The sequence below is a fragment of the Bison bison genome, unplaced genomic scaffold (genome assembly GCF_000754665.1).
Source record: "Bison bison bison isolate TAMUID 2011002044 unplaced genomic scaffold, Bison_UMD1.0 scf7180017864461, whole genome shotgun sequence".
NCBI lineage: Eukaryota > Metazoa > Chordata > Mammalia > Artiodactyla > Bovidae > Bison > Bison bison.
In genome coordinates this window covers 494,790-509,958 of record NW_011495023.1, presented here as the reverse complement: position 1 = coordinate 509,958, position 15,169 = coordinate 494,790, and the positions used below count along the sequence as shown (strand labels likewise).

The window sequence follows — 15,169 nt, the reverse complement described above, 5'->3', positions numbered from 1 at the left end:
CTCCTTCAGTTCTGTTGACAGTAAGGAATTAGAATCCACTTAATTCTAAGAGTTTCTCGCCTGGTTGTGGGAGCTCCTTAAAAGTAAGGAGTTTCTGGAAAGTACACCCTAAAGCCTGTGAATGACTGTCACTCGTGTCCAGTGCTCTTGCCATTTGGTGGCACCCGGGCTGACCTGACACACTCAGGAGCCTGCAGAAAGTGGACAAGGGGTCTGCAGCATCTGCATGCCCTCTGGAGCAGCCGCGGGTCTCTTCTCCACGCCAGGCGCAGCACCTCCCAGACAAGGACCTCACATCCACACTCAGTCAAAGAGCCTCACCTGCGCTTTTCCTTTCAGCTGATGTTCCTTTTGGTTTAAATATATCTCTGTCCTCTCCAGTGACCTGCTTGTTAACTGTGTTGATTGATTACTGTGTTGTTGTTCAGTCACTAAGTCCCGTCCGACTCTGCGACGCCCATGGACTGCAGCGTGCTAGGCTTTGCTGTCCTTCACTGTCTCCCCAAGTTTGCTCAAACTCATGACCATTGAGTTAGTGATGCCATCCAACCTTCTCATCCTCTGTCGTCCTCCTCCTGCCTTCAGTCTTTACCAGCATCAGGGTCTTGTCCAGTGAGTAAGCTCTTCACATCAGGTGGCCAAAGTGTTGGCACTCCAGCTTCAGCATCAGTCCTTCCAATGAATGTTCAGAGTTGATTTCCCCTAGGATGGACTGGTTTGATCTCCTTGCAGTCCAAGCGATTCTCAGAAGTCTTCTCCAGCACCACAGTTTGAAAGTATCACCTCTTTAGCACTCAGCCTCCTTTATGGTCCAACTCTTACTCTGTGCTGTGCACAGTCATTCAGTCGTGTCTGACTCTTTGTGACCCCATGGACTGTAGCCCACCAGGCTCATCTGTCCATGGGATTTCCCAGACAAGAATACTGGAGTGGGTTGCCATTTCCTTCTCCGGGGAATCTTCCTGACCCAGGGATTGAACCTGGGTCTCATGCATTGCAGGCAGATTCTTTACCGTCTGAGCCACCAGGGGAGCCCCAGGATACTGGAGTGGGTAGCCTATCCCTTCTCCAGGGGATCATCCTGACTGAACTCTCACTCTATATACTCTCAAAAGGGAGTTTTCAGGAAAGAAAATGCAAAACTCAGTGATACTAGGTTGTTAAAAATCTCCTCTGGGTTCCCTATCTCCCCCTTCTACATCTTTGAGGTTGAGAGGCCCCCATTTTGAGAAACACTGAGGTCTGGGAAACGAAGGTGGGGTGCTGACCCTGCCACACAGCCAGCAGCGTGAGAACAGCCTCTGAAAAGGGGTGCTTTTGTTGTGAGTTTGCTCGGCCTCCCTGCGGGGCAGGATGCTCTGGGAGGCCCCCAGCACCAGCGCGGAGAGTAACTGGTTTCCAGTGATGCTTCCGACGTCCAGTGTTCTGTATTTCAATCCAGTTATGGATAGTATTGTTATCATTTGTTGTCTAGTCACTATGTCGTGTCTTATTTCACCCTAGTAGTATGGACCTTTATGGGTCTGTTTTGGTTAGAAATAAATAGTCCTGCTTTTTGTTGACCATCTTAATTAGTGGACACATGCAGAATTTTATGAGCTTTACTAGTTACTGTTTCTTTAGTTGGGAAGCCGTTACCACTCAGTTAACTATGGTGCAGTGGTTTTGTTGGGTGCTGTGATGTACGTGGTTTCATGTTCTGCTCTCTTAGCAGAGGTCACATCTGCATGTGAGCAGGTCACATTTCTTAAGTCATAATCAAGCAGCTGGATATGTTGGGGTGGAAGGACGGGACCTTGACACAGAGGCCCATCCTCAGCAACCTGCCAGGGGTTCGCACGCAGGCGTGTAACATTTCTGTTGCATCTTTTGTTTTCACAGTGAGAGAAAAGCGCAAGAGTCTCTTCATTAACCATGTAAGTGGAGCTGTTCCCTTGTGTTCTTCATAATAACTGTCCAGAGACCACCACACTGTGTGTGCAGTGGGGAAGTGGCCCGTGAGTCTTGTCTGCACGTGGAAGAGTGTGAAGAAGGCTGCAGGGCACTCAGTCTCTGTTTGGCCTGTGGCTGGACGGGCACGGCTTGGCATTTATCGCCAGGGCCATTGTGTGACCTGAAGCCCCGGGCTGCTGCTGCTCCTGGATTGGTGTGCGTGGACAGGGTGGCAGCAGATCCCACAGGTCCTTTCCTGCCTCCCTTCCCCCGAGTGACTGTCTCCTAACTCGGTCCCGTTTGAATAAGCAAACACATGTTTTCTTCCCCCTTGTTGTTTATAGGTGCAGTAGAGTCTGCATTTTCCTTCGATGCTCTAAGAAAGGATGAACTTAACAACACTTGAATTTTAAAATGAATTAAAAAAAAAACCCAGCTCTAGTCTTTCAGCCATTCTGAGCAGCATCTCCCTGCCCTGCTGGCCAGGCATAAAGATATTTGATCTTTTCTCCTTTAATCAGTGGGTGCAGCCAGCCTCCCTCCACCCTGCCCGGGGGTGATCTCAAGCTGCCCCCCCCCAGGACTGTGGTGCCCAGCCACCAGAACTATGGCCACACATCCTCATCCTCTAAACTTAGGCCTCTTGATGAAGCAGGTGTGTTACCAAATAAGTATATGCCATCAATTCTCATATCCAAAACGAGAATGATGTGTTTGATTTCTCAGGGTTTTTTCTCAGGATTTCTAAACTGTCTGCATTTAAGTATTTGTAGATCTTGAAGTACTAGGCGCTGGAGCTTTGTGCTAAACAGACTTAAAGCCATAGTATTGCCTCTTCTGCTCTTTGAAAATCTGGGCAAAATGCAGTTGAAAGGAAATTCATAGCCGGACCCTTGCACCCAAAGGGCTCCACACTCGGCCCATAGGAGGTTGGTGAGTCCTTCGTAGGCAGTGGTCTCAGAGTTGGAGAGACGCCCTGTAGTTTTTATCAGATTCTTACAGCAATTCACGGCCTTTTCCTGGCCCTCTCCAGTTTTGCCACAGCAGTGTGAAGCATCTGTGAAATTACGATCTGTGTCTTAAGGAAAATATGTGGAAAACTGCTATGCCCTTTTTGATTTTTTTGAAAGCTGTGTCTGCCTGGACCTGGAGAGATGAGAGGTTTGACCCCATTCTGTAAGTCTCACTCCCGCCTCTTCACATGCCAGGGGCACTGGAACACTGCCCCCCAGTCAGCACGTCTGCCCAGGAGCCTGTAGACCACCTCTGCTGGTCACTGCAGCCCCATTCAAGTGGCTGGAGGGGAGGCCTGCCCTTGTGCCAGCCGCACGCCCCACATCTCCCCTGTGCCCCACGGCCTCACGCTCTGCGGTGCACCATCCTGGCACCTGCCCTGCGCTGTGCCCCTGACCCAGCGTGTCCTCTCACCCCTGCCAGCCCTCTTGCCCCCCGACACCAAGAGCGGAAGCACAGTTGTTGGAATGTGCTCAGATGTGCTCGTGCCGATAGAAGAAATCTCTGAGCTACGTAACAGATGCCCAGGTAACAGCGTGCCCTCCAGACCACATTGCACAATGGCATCTCAGCTCTGCGCACGCTGGGAGAAGCCACTGGAATGTGCTGTTTCAACCAACTGAAGTAGAATTGGAGTGAAGGACCTGCAGGTTCAATTAGGCTAATAAACCAGCTGTGCTTTTCAAGTTTTGAGACCCTCGAGTGTCATAAGTTAGGGCAATAAGGAGACGGGAAGTGGTAATAGTAATCGTCAGTACAGTCTGGTGCACGTTTTATACCGTGTTTGTGCCAGACGCTGTTCTGTAGTCTAATGTGCTGGGTAACTCTGCCCAGGAGGAACTGCGTGTCACTCCAGCCTTCCATGTGGGGAAAGTGAGGCACAAAGAGTCAGCCATCCGAGCAGTGGAGCCAGCCTGGGCCCCAGGGGGCTGGCCCGGGCCATTCAGTCCTCAGACGGTCATACCAAGCGCCACCCGGACACAAGTTGTTTAGCTTTTCATCTGAAGACAGAGAACACTGTTTTCTGAATCGGGGCCCCAACTAACATTTGTAGTTTCTTTTGTTGTTGAACTCTGGAATGACCATTATTCTTTGCCCTTGTTTATAAAATCCGTTGTGTTTTTTATTTGCTTTATTGTGAGGGATGTTGTTTCTTAATTTACCCTTCAAGTTTCTGAAGAACCTGCTTATTAGTACATGCTGCTAAGACAGTAAAGAGGCTGCTATTTAAGAAAAAGCAGTGGACGTAGGTCAGCCGTGTGAGGAAAGGTGAGGGGTGATGGTCACAACAGGGAAATAGCTTCCACCAGGTGGAGAGAAACAAGGCCTTTTCTGGCTCCTGGACAGTAACACAGTCTAGCAAGTGATGGAAGCTGACTTTGGATACAGCCTCCAGGGAAGGGGCCAAAAGAAGGAACCCCTGGCTGGTAAAGAGGGCACTGCTCACTGGCTGAGAACTGCCAAGAGAGACTTACAAAGTAAAAGGAGCTTCTTCTAAAAGAATTATTATAGGTTTTAAATCTTGAAGCTATTTGAGGATAAACCCTTTGGGGGAGTTTTAACAGTAAGTTAAACCAGGGCAAATTATAAAGGTTAATATTCTAATCAGCGCTATGTTTTAGATGTAATTATCAGATCAACAGTTAGAGGAAAATTTAATACATTATAATAGAGACACTTAGGTATTTTAGCAAAGATTGTGTAAAGGGCTTTATTTAAAGTTCGTAGCACCCCACTCCAGTACTCTTGACTGGAAAATCCCATGGATGGAGGAGCCTGGTGGGCTACAGTCCATGGGGTCGCTAAGAGTCGGACACGACTGAGCGACTTCACTTTCACTTTTCACTTTCATGCATGGGAGAAGGAAATGGCAACCCACTCCAGTGTTCTTGCCTGGAGAATCCCAGGGACGGGGGAGCCTGGTGGGCTGCTGTCTCTGGGGTCGCACAGAGTCGGACACGACTGAAGCGACTTAGCAGCAGCAGCTTAAAATTTGCTGAAGTTTGAGCTAGCTGTTTTAATGAATCTTTTAATTAAAATGCGGTAGTCTCTGATTATAAATTGTGGGTGGCATTGTCAGTGGCTGAGAATCTGGAATCTCTCTCCTGAAACTTAAGGAAAACGCACATCTTTTGCTTTAGCCTAATTTTTCCATGACATTCTCCTCCCCTTGATGACAGCGTACCTGAAGGGAATTGATCATTCTAAGTTAAAGAAAAAATTAAAACAGAGTGAGTCAGGAGTTGAATGGCCAGCCTTCTTTACCCTCGGCAAAATAATCACAGTTATTTGTCTTAATATTGAGACAGGTGGTAGCTGTAAAAACTTTGTGAAGGAATATAGAGCGTTCTTTATCAGTTTAGCAGGAGCCACATTTGTAGCTGGACTTGGAGCCAAAAGAATTTTGTTCAAGCCCTAAATCTACCAGCTGATACAGGGGGACCTTGAAAAAGTCTTGAAGTCATAGTTGTCTGATCTCGTAGAATGACTCCTGGTCCGCCTGTTTACCTAGTGGACTGAACAGAAGGTGATTTTAGCACCATCTGAGTATGTTGATGTTATTTTTGTTATTGCTCATTAGATTTGTAAGTAAATTTTGTTTACTTTTCCAAGTTCAGTAGCAAAACTGATCAAAGTCTTTCTGGTATTTTGAGTACGGATATAGTTTTTTCATAAGTATTAAGCCATAGAACTTAAGGAATGAAGTGAATGTGATCCAGGAATTGAAATTTTAAAAATTGTAAACTTTGCTTTTGTCTCTTTGGGAGCTTTGCTCCTAATAGAACACAAATTTATTGAGCACAGTCCCTGCCTGCCTCTGCCACACAAAAGAGCTCAAACCAGGAACCAGGCAGGGGCGCTGCCCTGACTGAGCTCAGGAGCCTTTCTGTGGAGGGATCCTTGTTCTCTCAGCTTTTTTTTTTTTTTTTGGGTGGGGGGTGGATGTCAGATCAAGAGAAGTATACATTCTGTGAACCTTGTAGCCCTTCTATCCAGCAAATGACTTAATGCCCAAATAAGGTTTCATACATAACCCCATTATAACAATGCCAAGGAGTTCTATTCAATTTAGAAATTACTAAATAGTTTGAAGGGGGCTTCCCCGATGGCTTAGATGGTAACGAATCTGCCTGCACTGTAGGAGACCCAGGTTCCATCCCTGGGTCGGGAGGACCCCCTGGAGAAGGGAATGGCTACCCACTCCAGTATTCTTGCCTGGAGAATTCCATGGACAGAGGAGCCTGGTGGGCTACAGTCCATGGGGTTGCAAAGAGTCAGAAAGCTAAGTTGGCATCCCCCTTTGGCACACCAGCCCTTAGTGATAGAGGGCTCAGACTAACAGCTGGGGGATCCTCAGGCCAGGACCAGCCCCTGGGGATGCTGGTTTCCAGTTAACCCTGTGAACCCAAAGGGTACTGCTACTCCTGAAAGGAGGATGAGGAAGTGCCCACTCTGTGACCTGGTGTATCACTGACCTCCTCTCCTTAAGTCTAGTGCTCATGTTTTCTTAGGGAAACCACTTACTCTTGGCTGTGCCCATCATGTTTTCATCTTAGGAAATTTGTGTCAGAGGAAACAGTGGAAACCTCATAAATAGAAGCCAGTCATTGCTGTCCTTTGCCTCACTGTTGTGATTATTCCTAAATAATAATTCTCTTGTATCTCTAAAGATTCTTTAATATATCAACTAATTACTGAATTTTTGAGTTAAGTATATCTGTTGAGGTTTCTGTTTATAGTAGATTTTCCATTGGTGGGGAAAATTTCATAAGAATTTTCTTTAAAACTTGCCACACGTTAATCTATTATTAGATTGCAAGTTTTTGTCTGTGACTTAAGTGTGATTGCTACCTGACCTACAAAAGAGATCAAAATGGTTTTTAATGTCTCTGGCTTGTCTTAATGAAACTGTTGTGATTAATCTGATAGACGTGAAAAATGCCATGTTAAAATTGCACTCCAGAAACTTGAACTTGACAGGCTTTTTTGGTGTCCTTATCTTACACAGGGCTTCCCTAGTAGCTCAGTTGGTGAAGAATCTGCCTGCAATGCAGGAGACCCAGGTTCGATCCCTGGGAAGGAAAGATCCCCTGGAGAAGGGAATGGCAACCTACTCCAGTACTCTTGCCTGGAAAATCCCATGGACAGAGGACTTGGCAGACTACAGTCCATGGAATCGCAAAGAGTCAGACACGACTGTGCGTATTATCTTACACAGGCACAGAACAATGTGTGCCTAAACACATTGGCCAAGAACAAGCCTTATCTTTTGAATTCCCTGACTCTGGTTATTTCCTCCTGACCCACATGCCCTTCGCAAAAGCAGCGCTCCAGAGGGTTGTAGTGATTCAGTGGTGCAGTGCCCTCTGGTGGGGATTTTAGGAACTGTATGCCCCAAGGAGTGATGATCATCAAGAGGGGAGATTGTTTATAACACTGTCTTCTGTTTCTCAGGCTGTTGCATATTTCTATAATTTTATCACATGTGAAAGTGAAAGTCCCTTAGTTGTGTCTGACTTTTTGTACCCCATGGACTATACAGTCCATGGAATTCTCCAGGCCAGAATACTGGAGTAGGTAGCCGTTCCCTTCTCTAGGGGATCTTCCCAACCCAGGGATTGAACCCAGGTCTCTTGCATTGCAGATGGATTGTTTACCAGCTGAGCCACAAGGGAAGCCCTTATTACACGGGAAAGTGAAGTTGCTCAGTCGTGTCCGACTCTTTGCAACCCCATGGACTGTAGCCTATGAGGCTTCTCAGTCCATGGGATTTTCCAGGCAAGAATGCTGGAGTGGATTGCCATTTCCTTCTCCAGGGGATCTTCCCAACCCAGGAAACGAACCTGGGTCTCCCGCATTGCGGGCGGAAGCTTTACCATCTGAGCCCACCAGGGAAGCCCTATTACATGGGAAACCTTATTAAATAAGAAGTAAATGTTAAACAGGGCATTTGGTCTCTGATGAGCTTTAAGGCTCCCTTCATGTTCATAAACCATGGGTACTAAGGGCTTCCCTGGGGGTGGGCAGGTGAGTTAGGGCAGTGTTATTATCCTTAAGGAATTAATTGTTTTGGTTGCTGAAAATGACAACTTTTGATTGTCAACATAGCACCAGGCCAGTCGAAACTCGTTTGGATGATTTGATTTTTTTTTTTTTTTTAGCATGCTTTGAGCAAGAATGATCCAGATTGATATCTACTAATCACATTGCCCACATAATTGCCAGAAATCTACTTACTATTCAGTTAGATGTCAGCTGCATGTAATTTAAATTCTTTTTCCTTAGCAGTATGTTTTAGAATATAGTTCTAAAACTATAGTTCTCAGTTCTAAATTTTCCAAAGAGCTCAAAATTTACACAGCCTGAGAGAACCAGGTGCACAGCTGCCACAGGCACCCCACCTGAAACTCATCCACTGGTCATATTTTCAAAAGCATCAGATAACTTGCACCTTTAAAATGTATTTTCCCCTTAAAGAAGGAGTATTTTTTTCTTTACATCTTCACCTCCTGAAATTGTCTTCAATTCAGGAGTAGGAGATTCTAAATTAACAGTGGCTGTATCTTCCATGGTCCCCAAATCGACTGTACCTCAGGGGTAGGAAAAAATGGGTGCTGTGGACTCCTGTCTTGATTCTGGCACCTCACACGGGGTTGCCCCCGAAGCATGGGCTTCTGCTGGTGAGAAGAGTGCATGCTTCTTGTTTCTCAGTGATTTTTATGGACTCTGCAGCACACCCTTTGATGCTCGATTTTGGGAGTGTGCTGAGCTGATGGAGGTTTGGGACCGGGAGTGGTGGTGGTGACTTTTTTATATGGAAGAACATGGAATTCCATGGTAGGAAGAAAGTGAGTTTTGTGCTGTACTTGCTGGTAGTATTAACATTTCTCGGTAAGACACTTTTCCTCTATAGGCTGGTCTCAAGGTGAAGGGGATGATGTTCCTCGGAAGAATTTTGAGCCCCTTTTTAATTGTTCTTGTCTTGTTGCCATTGTTTTTGTAGCATCCTCCAGGACAAATAGCGAGGAAATACAGCTCCTGCTCGACTATTTTCCTAGATGATAGCACAGTCAGTCAACCAAACCTCAAGTATACAATTAAATGGTGGGTATACACATTTTTTCCTTAACTGAATGTCTTTTCTGTTCCTTAACCTGCTGGCTAACTGGTTGTGGGATCTGTGAGTGGTAGGATTGGGTAGGGGGAGGACATTGATACTCAGGGAGTCTTTTAAAAATGTGATTTGGGGAGTTAAAATGTAGAGGTGTTCAAAATATTTATGTATATTACTATTTACAAAAAAGACCAAAATTTTCAATGACTTGAAATTGTAAGTTAAGCATAGTTTTGTTTTTGTGGATGCTTTCTACCTTCCCACTTTGTATGGACTCCATCCCAGCCTAACTCTGCTTGAATTTTACTGTCAGAATGTGATGAGTCCCACTTTGACTTGGGGCTGCAGTAGAGAGCAGGCCTGGCACTGTGGAAGGGTGCTTGTCTGGAGCAAGGACAGTAGGCTTCTGACCTTGGCTCCCTCCCCAGCGGGGAGGGTGGGAGTGAAGACCCTTCACTTTGGGCTTCTGCTGTAAAGTGGGGTTTAAGGGAGGAAGGGGAGTCTTTGGATTAAAATCTTTCCCTTTGGGCTTCAGCTCCCTTATTTTAAAGTGGGAAATGGGAGGGTTGGAGCACTGGTTTTCCCTGAAGTGTGCCCCCCAGCATTGTAGTAGGAAGCCTTGACTGAGGTTACAGAGACCCACTTGCTCGGGATCTGGTCTAGGCTTCACTGTGAAAAACCTGGGATATTTTGCCTCTGTACTCATTTAAGGAGAATCCATGTTTAACAGCTCTCTGTGCCATCGTGTGCAGTGAGTGTTTGCTTTCTAAATAAGATGCTTTCTGTTCCATTGGGCCAGGCCTTCAGGTCTAGAAACCCTTTCCTGCACATGCCCATATGTGACAGTGAGTTAGGCCTGCTGGGCAGTGGAGACTGGGATAGTCTTCTGTGGACAGTGTCCCCTCCAGGGGGAAGGTGGGAGGTGGGCCCACCTGGAGAGTTGGGTGAGTTGCATGTCTCTAAGACCTAAATGGGAATGTAGCTTCTTCCTTTGTTCCATTGGTGATGGAGGGTGTGGTGGTGACCAGTGGGCATCACCCCATGGTGGACACTCACAGCTAGGGGACCATGTGTGCCCTCACCCCTGTTAGGCCCTTGGTCAAGCATCTCTGCCCTGGGAGCTTCATGCCAGGAACGAGAGGTGCTGGGGGGTGGGAGCCTGGAGACCTGGTAGCTAGCACCCACTCCAGCCCTGGAGCTCAGCCTCCCTGGGGTCTGAGACCCGTTTTCGGGGCCAGTCGGTTTCCTGGGCCTCTGACTCTGTTGCTCAGAACTTCCTCCAGGGATGACTTCACACTGCCCCTGATTGTGACACAGACACTCGGGGGCCCAGCAGGAAATCTGGGTGACAGTTGGATACTTCGGTATTGAGTCTGAGAGGTGCCAGCTCCAAAGTCGTGTGTGTGGTTTGTGCATCAGCAGTTTTAGCCATACTGCACCTGCAAGGCCCCTGCAGGGGCTTAAGGGCTCCATGAGATGTGTCTGGCCCCACACATCCAGGATCTGGATTGTCAGCCCCTCCAGGAGGGTTTCATGGGTAGCCAAAGCTGAGGACCCCAGACATCTGTGGACCTCTGCCTTCCAATTCTCTCGAAGGTGTCACCTATGGTTAATACCAAGACAAAGAAAAGGGTCTCCCACGCAAAGGGTGGAACATCCAACCTGACACCCTCAGTCTCATCAGGTCGTGACTTGTATCTGCAAAAAAAATGAAAACTTAACCTGTTTTAAGAACTACCACAGATGCTGGACTCTTCTAGAAAACATCACATCGACTTGGTCTCTCGTTGTAAACACTGACAACTGGTCTATGGTATCCGTTTGTCTCATCACTGTGATGTTGACTACGTGCCTAAAGTGGTCACCAGAGAGCACTAGGTGCAGTTCCCTGTGCTCTACACTCCAACACCCTCTTACTGAGGTGCTCATAGTTCCCTGTTGGTGGGTTTTCTTCTTGTTGAAACAAGCAATGAAACTACTCAAGGACTCTGATGAAGAAGGACATGAAGAGGTCAAGCCCTGAGCCTTTAGAGTGGGAGCACTGACTCTAAGACCCTCGACTACCAGAGAACTAACCCTAGGGAGTATCAAATAGTGAGAACTCACACAAAGGAAACCACTTGAATACAGGATCCAGCATCATGCAACCACCAGTAGCACCCTTTGCAGGACGCCCCATCTAAACAACAAACAAAACAAAAATACAAACTCAATGATCAGCAGACAGGATTATCACCTCACTCAGCCTTGCCCATCAAGGCTGAGTGAAAAACAAAAAACTCATCACAAATCTCACCCTATACAAAGCTTACACAAACCATTGGACCAGCCTTAGGAGGGCAGAAACCAAAAGGAAGAAAGAATTCAACCTTGAAGCCAGGGAAAATGAGACCTCAAACACAATAAGTTTAAAAAAAAAAAATAATGAAAAGGCAGAGAAATACTATACAAATGAAGGACCAAATTAGAAACACAGAAGTCCAAATAAATGAAGAGGAAATAGGCAAACTACCCGAAAAAGAATTCAGAATAATGATAGTAAAGATGATCAAAAACCTTGAAATCAAACTGGGCAAAATGCAAGAATCAATTAACAAAGACCTAGAAGAATTAAAGAATAAACATACAGAGACAACACAATTACTGAAATTAAAAATACTCTGGAAGGAATCTGAAGCAGAACAAATCAGTGAGCTGGAAGATAAAATGGTGGAAATAACTTCTGGAGAGCAAATAAAGTAAAAAGAATGAAAAGAACTTAGGATAGTCTTAGAGACCTCTGAGACAATATCAAACGCACAAACATTCGAATTATAGGGGTCCCAGAAGAAGAAGAGAAAAAGGAAGGCTATGAGAAAAATTTTGAAGAGATTATAGTTGAAATTTCCCCAACATGGAAAAGGAAATTGTCACATCAAGTCCAAGAGGCACAGAGAGTCCCATACAGGATAAACCCAAGGAGAAACATGCTAAGACACATACTAATCAAACTAACAAAGACTAAACAATATTAAAAGCAGCAAGGGAAAAGCAACAAGTAACATACAAAGGAAACACCATACGTTTAACAGCTGATCTTTCAGCAGAAACTCTGCAGGCCAGAAGGGAATGGCAGGATATATTTAAAGTACTGAAAGGGAAAAATCTACAACCAAGATTACTGTACCCGGGAAGGATCTCATTCAAAATTGATGGAGAAATAAAAAGCTTTTTAGACAAGCAAAAGTTAAGAGAACTCATACCATGAAACCAGCTTTACAACAAATGTTAAAGGGACTTATATAGTCAAGAAATGCAAGAGAAGGAACAAGATCTTCAAAATCAACCCCAAACAATTAAGAAAATGGCAATAGGAACATATATATCAATTATTACTTTAAGTGTAAATGGATTAAATGCTCCAACCAAAAGACACAGACTGGCTGAATGTATACAAAAACAAGACCCATATATATGCTGTCTACAAGAAACCCACTTCAGACCTCAGGACACATATAGACAAAGTGAGAGGATGGCAAAATATATTCCATGCAAATGGGAAGGAAAAGAAAGCTGGAGTAGCAATCCTCATATCAGACAAAACAGACCTGAAAATAAAGAATATCACAAGAGATAAGGAAGGACACTACATAATGATCAGAGACAAAATAGACCTGAAAATAAAGAATATCACAAGAGATAAGGAAGGACACTACATAATGATCAGGGGATCAATCTAAGAGGACAACATAACAATTGTAAAAATCTATGCACCCAACATAGGAGCACCTCAATACATAAGACAAACACTGCTGCTGCTGTCACTTCAGTCGTGTCTGACTCTGTGCGACCCCATAAACGGCAGCCCACCAGGCTCCCCTGTCCCTGGGACTCTCCAGACAAGAACACTGGAGTGGGTTGCTACTTCCTTCTCCAATGCAGGAAAGTGAAAAGTGAAAGTGAAGTTGCTCAGTCGTGTCCAACTCTTAGAGACCCCATGAACTACAGCCTACCAAGCTCCTCCATCCATGGGATTTTCCAGGCAGGAGTACTGGAGTGGGGTGCCATTGCCATCTCCGAAGACAAACGCTAACAGACATAAAAGGAGAAATTGACAGTAACACAATAATAGTAGGAGACCCCACTCATACCATTGGACAGATCATCAAAACAGAAAATTAATAAGGAAACACAAGTCTTAAATGATACATTAGATGAGATGGGTCTCATTGATATCTTTAGGACATTAAATGCAGAAGAATACACCTTCTCAAGTGCACATGGAACATTCTCCAGGATAGACCACATCTTGGGTCACAAATCAAACCTCAGTAAATTTAAGAAAATTGAAATTGTATCAAGCATCTTCTCTGAGCACAACGCTATGAGACTAGATATCAATTATAAGAAAAAAAAACTGTAAGAAACACAAACACATGGAGATTAAACACTATGTTTCTAAATAACCAACAGGTGACTGAAGAAATCAAAAGGAAAATCAAAAAATTTCTAGAAACAACAATGAAAACATGACAACTCAAAACCTATGGCGTGCAGCAAAAGCAGTTCTAAGAGGGAAGTTTATAGCAATACAATCCTACATCAAGAAACAAGAGAAACATTGAATAGACAACCTAACTTTACACCTAAAACAACTGGAAAAAGAAAAACAAAACCCCCCCAAAATTAGTAGAAGGAGAGCAATCATAAAGATCCGAGCAGAGATAAATGAAAAAAAAATGAAAGAATAGTAAAGATTAATGAAACTAAAATCTGGTTCTTTAAGAAGATAAACAAACTTGACAAACCTTTAGCCAGACTCATCAAGAAAAGAGGAGAATCAAATCAACAAAATTAGAAATGAAAAAAGAGATTACAACAGACAATGCAAAAATACAAAGGATTATAAGATAAGAGACTATTATGAACAACTATATGGCAATAAAATGGATAACCTGGAAGAAATGGACAGATTCTTAGAAAAGTTTAATCTTCCAGGAAGAAATAGAAATTATGAACAACCCAATTATAAGCTCTGAAATTGAAGCTGTGATCAAAAATCTCCCCCAAAACAAAAGCCTAGGACCAGATGGCTTCACAGGAGAATTCTTTCAAACGTTTAGAGAAGAGCTAATGCCTATCCTTCTAAAATTCTTTCAAAAAATTGCAGAGGAAGGAATACTTCCAAACTTATTCTACAAGGCCACCATCACCCTGATAACCAAAACGAGATAAAGACAACACAGAAAACCTTATTGCCAAATTCAGACTTAAATTGAAGAAAGTAAGGAAAACCACTAGACCATTCAGGTATGACCTAAATCAAATCCCTTACGATTATACAGTGGAAGTGACAAATAGATTAAAAGGATTAGATCTGATAGAGTGCCTGATGAACTATGGACGGAGGTTCTTGATATTGTACAGGAGGCATTGATCAATACCACCCCCAAGAAAAAGAAATGCAAACAGGCAAAATGGTTGTCTGAGGAGGCCTTACAAATAGATGTGAAAAGAAGAGAAGCGAAAAGCAGAGGAGGAAAGTAAAGATATACCCACTTGAATGCAGAGTTCCAAGGAATAGCAAGGAGAGATAAGAAAGCTTTCCTCAGTGATCAATGCAAGGAAATAGAGGAAAACAATAGAACGGGAAAGACTAGAGATCTCTTCAAGAATATTAGAGATACCAAGGGAACAGTTCATGCAAAGGACCAAAGGACAAAATGGTGTGGACCTAACAGAAGCAGAAGATACTAAGAAGAGGTGGTGAGAATACACAGAAGAACTATACGAAAAAGATCTTCAAGACCCAGATAATCATGATGGTGTGATCACTCACTCACCTAGAGCCAGACATCCTGGAATGTGAAGTCAAGTGGGCCTTACAAAGCATCACTATGACCAAAGCTAGTGGAGGTGATGGAATTCCAGTTAAGCTACTTCAAATCCTAAAAGATGATGCTGTGAAAGTGTTGCACTCAATATGCCAGCAAACTTGGAAAACTCAGCAGTGGCCACAGGACTGGAAAAGGTCAGTTTTCATTCTAATCCCAAAGAAAGGCAATGCCAAAGAATGCTCAAACTACCGCACAATTGCACTCATCTCACATGCTAGTAAAGTAATGCTCA

At 44.4% G+C, this 15,169-nt stretch overlaps 1 protein-coding gene across 1 annotated transcript in view; it reads left to right on the top strand.

Moving 5' to 3' along the window:
* The window catches only part of CCNY (cyclin Y), a 111,396-nt gene that overhangs the window by 74,679 nt on the left and 21,548 nt on the right, over positions 1–15,169 (top strand). Inside the window, exons 3-4 of the mRNA XM_010860052.1 lie at positions 1,882–1,916; positions 8,951–9,051. Coding sequence (XP_010858354.1) covers positions 1,882–1,916; positions 8,951–9,051 — 136 coding nt within the window. The remainder of the gene's footprint in view (positions 1–1,881; positions 1,917–8,950; positions 9,052–15,169) is intronic.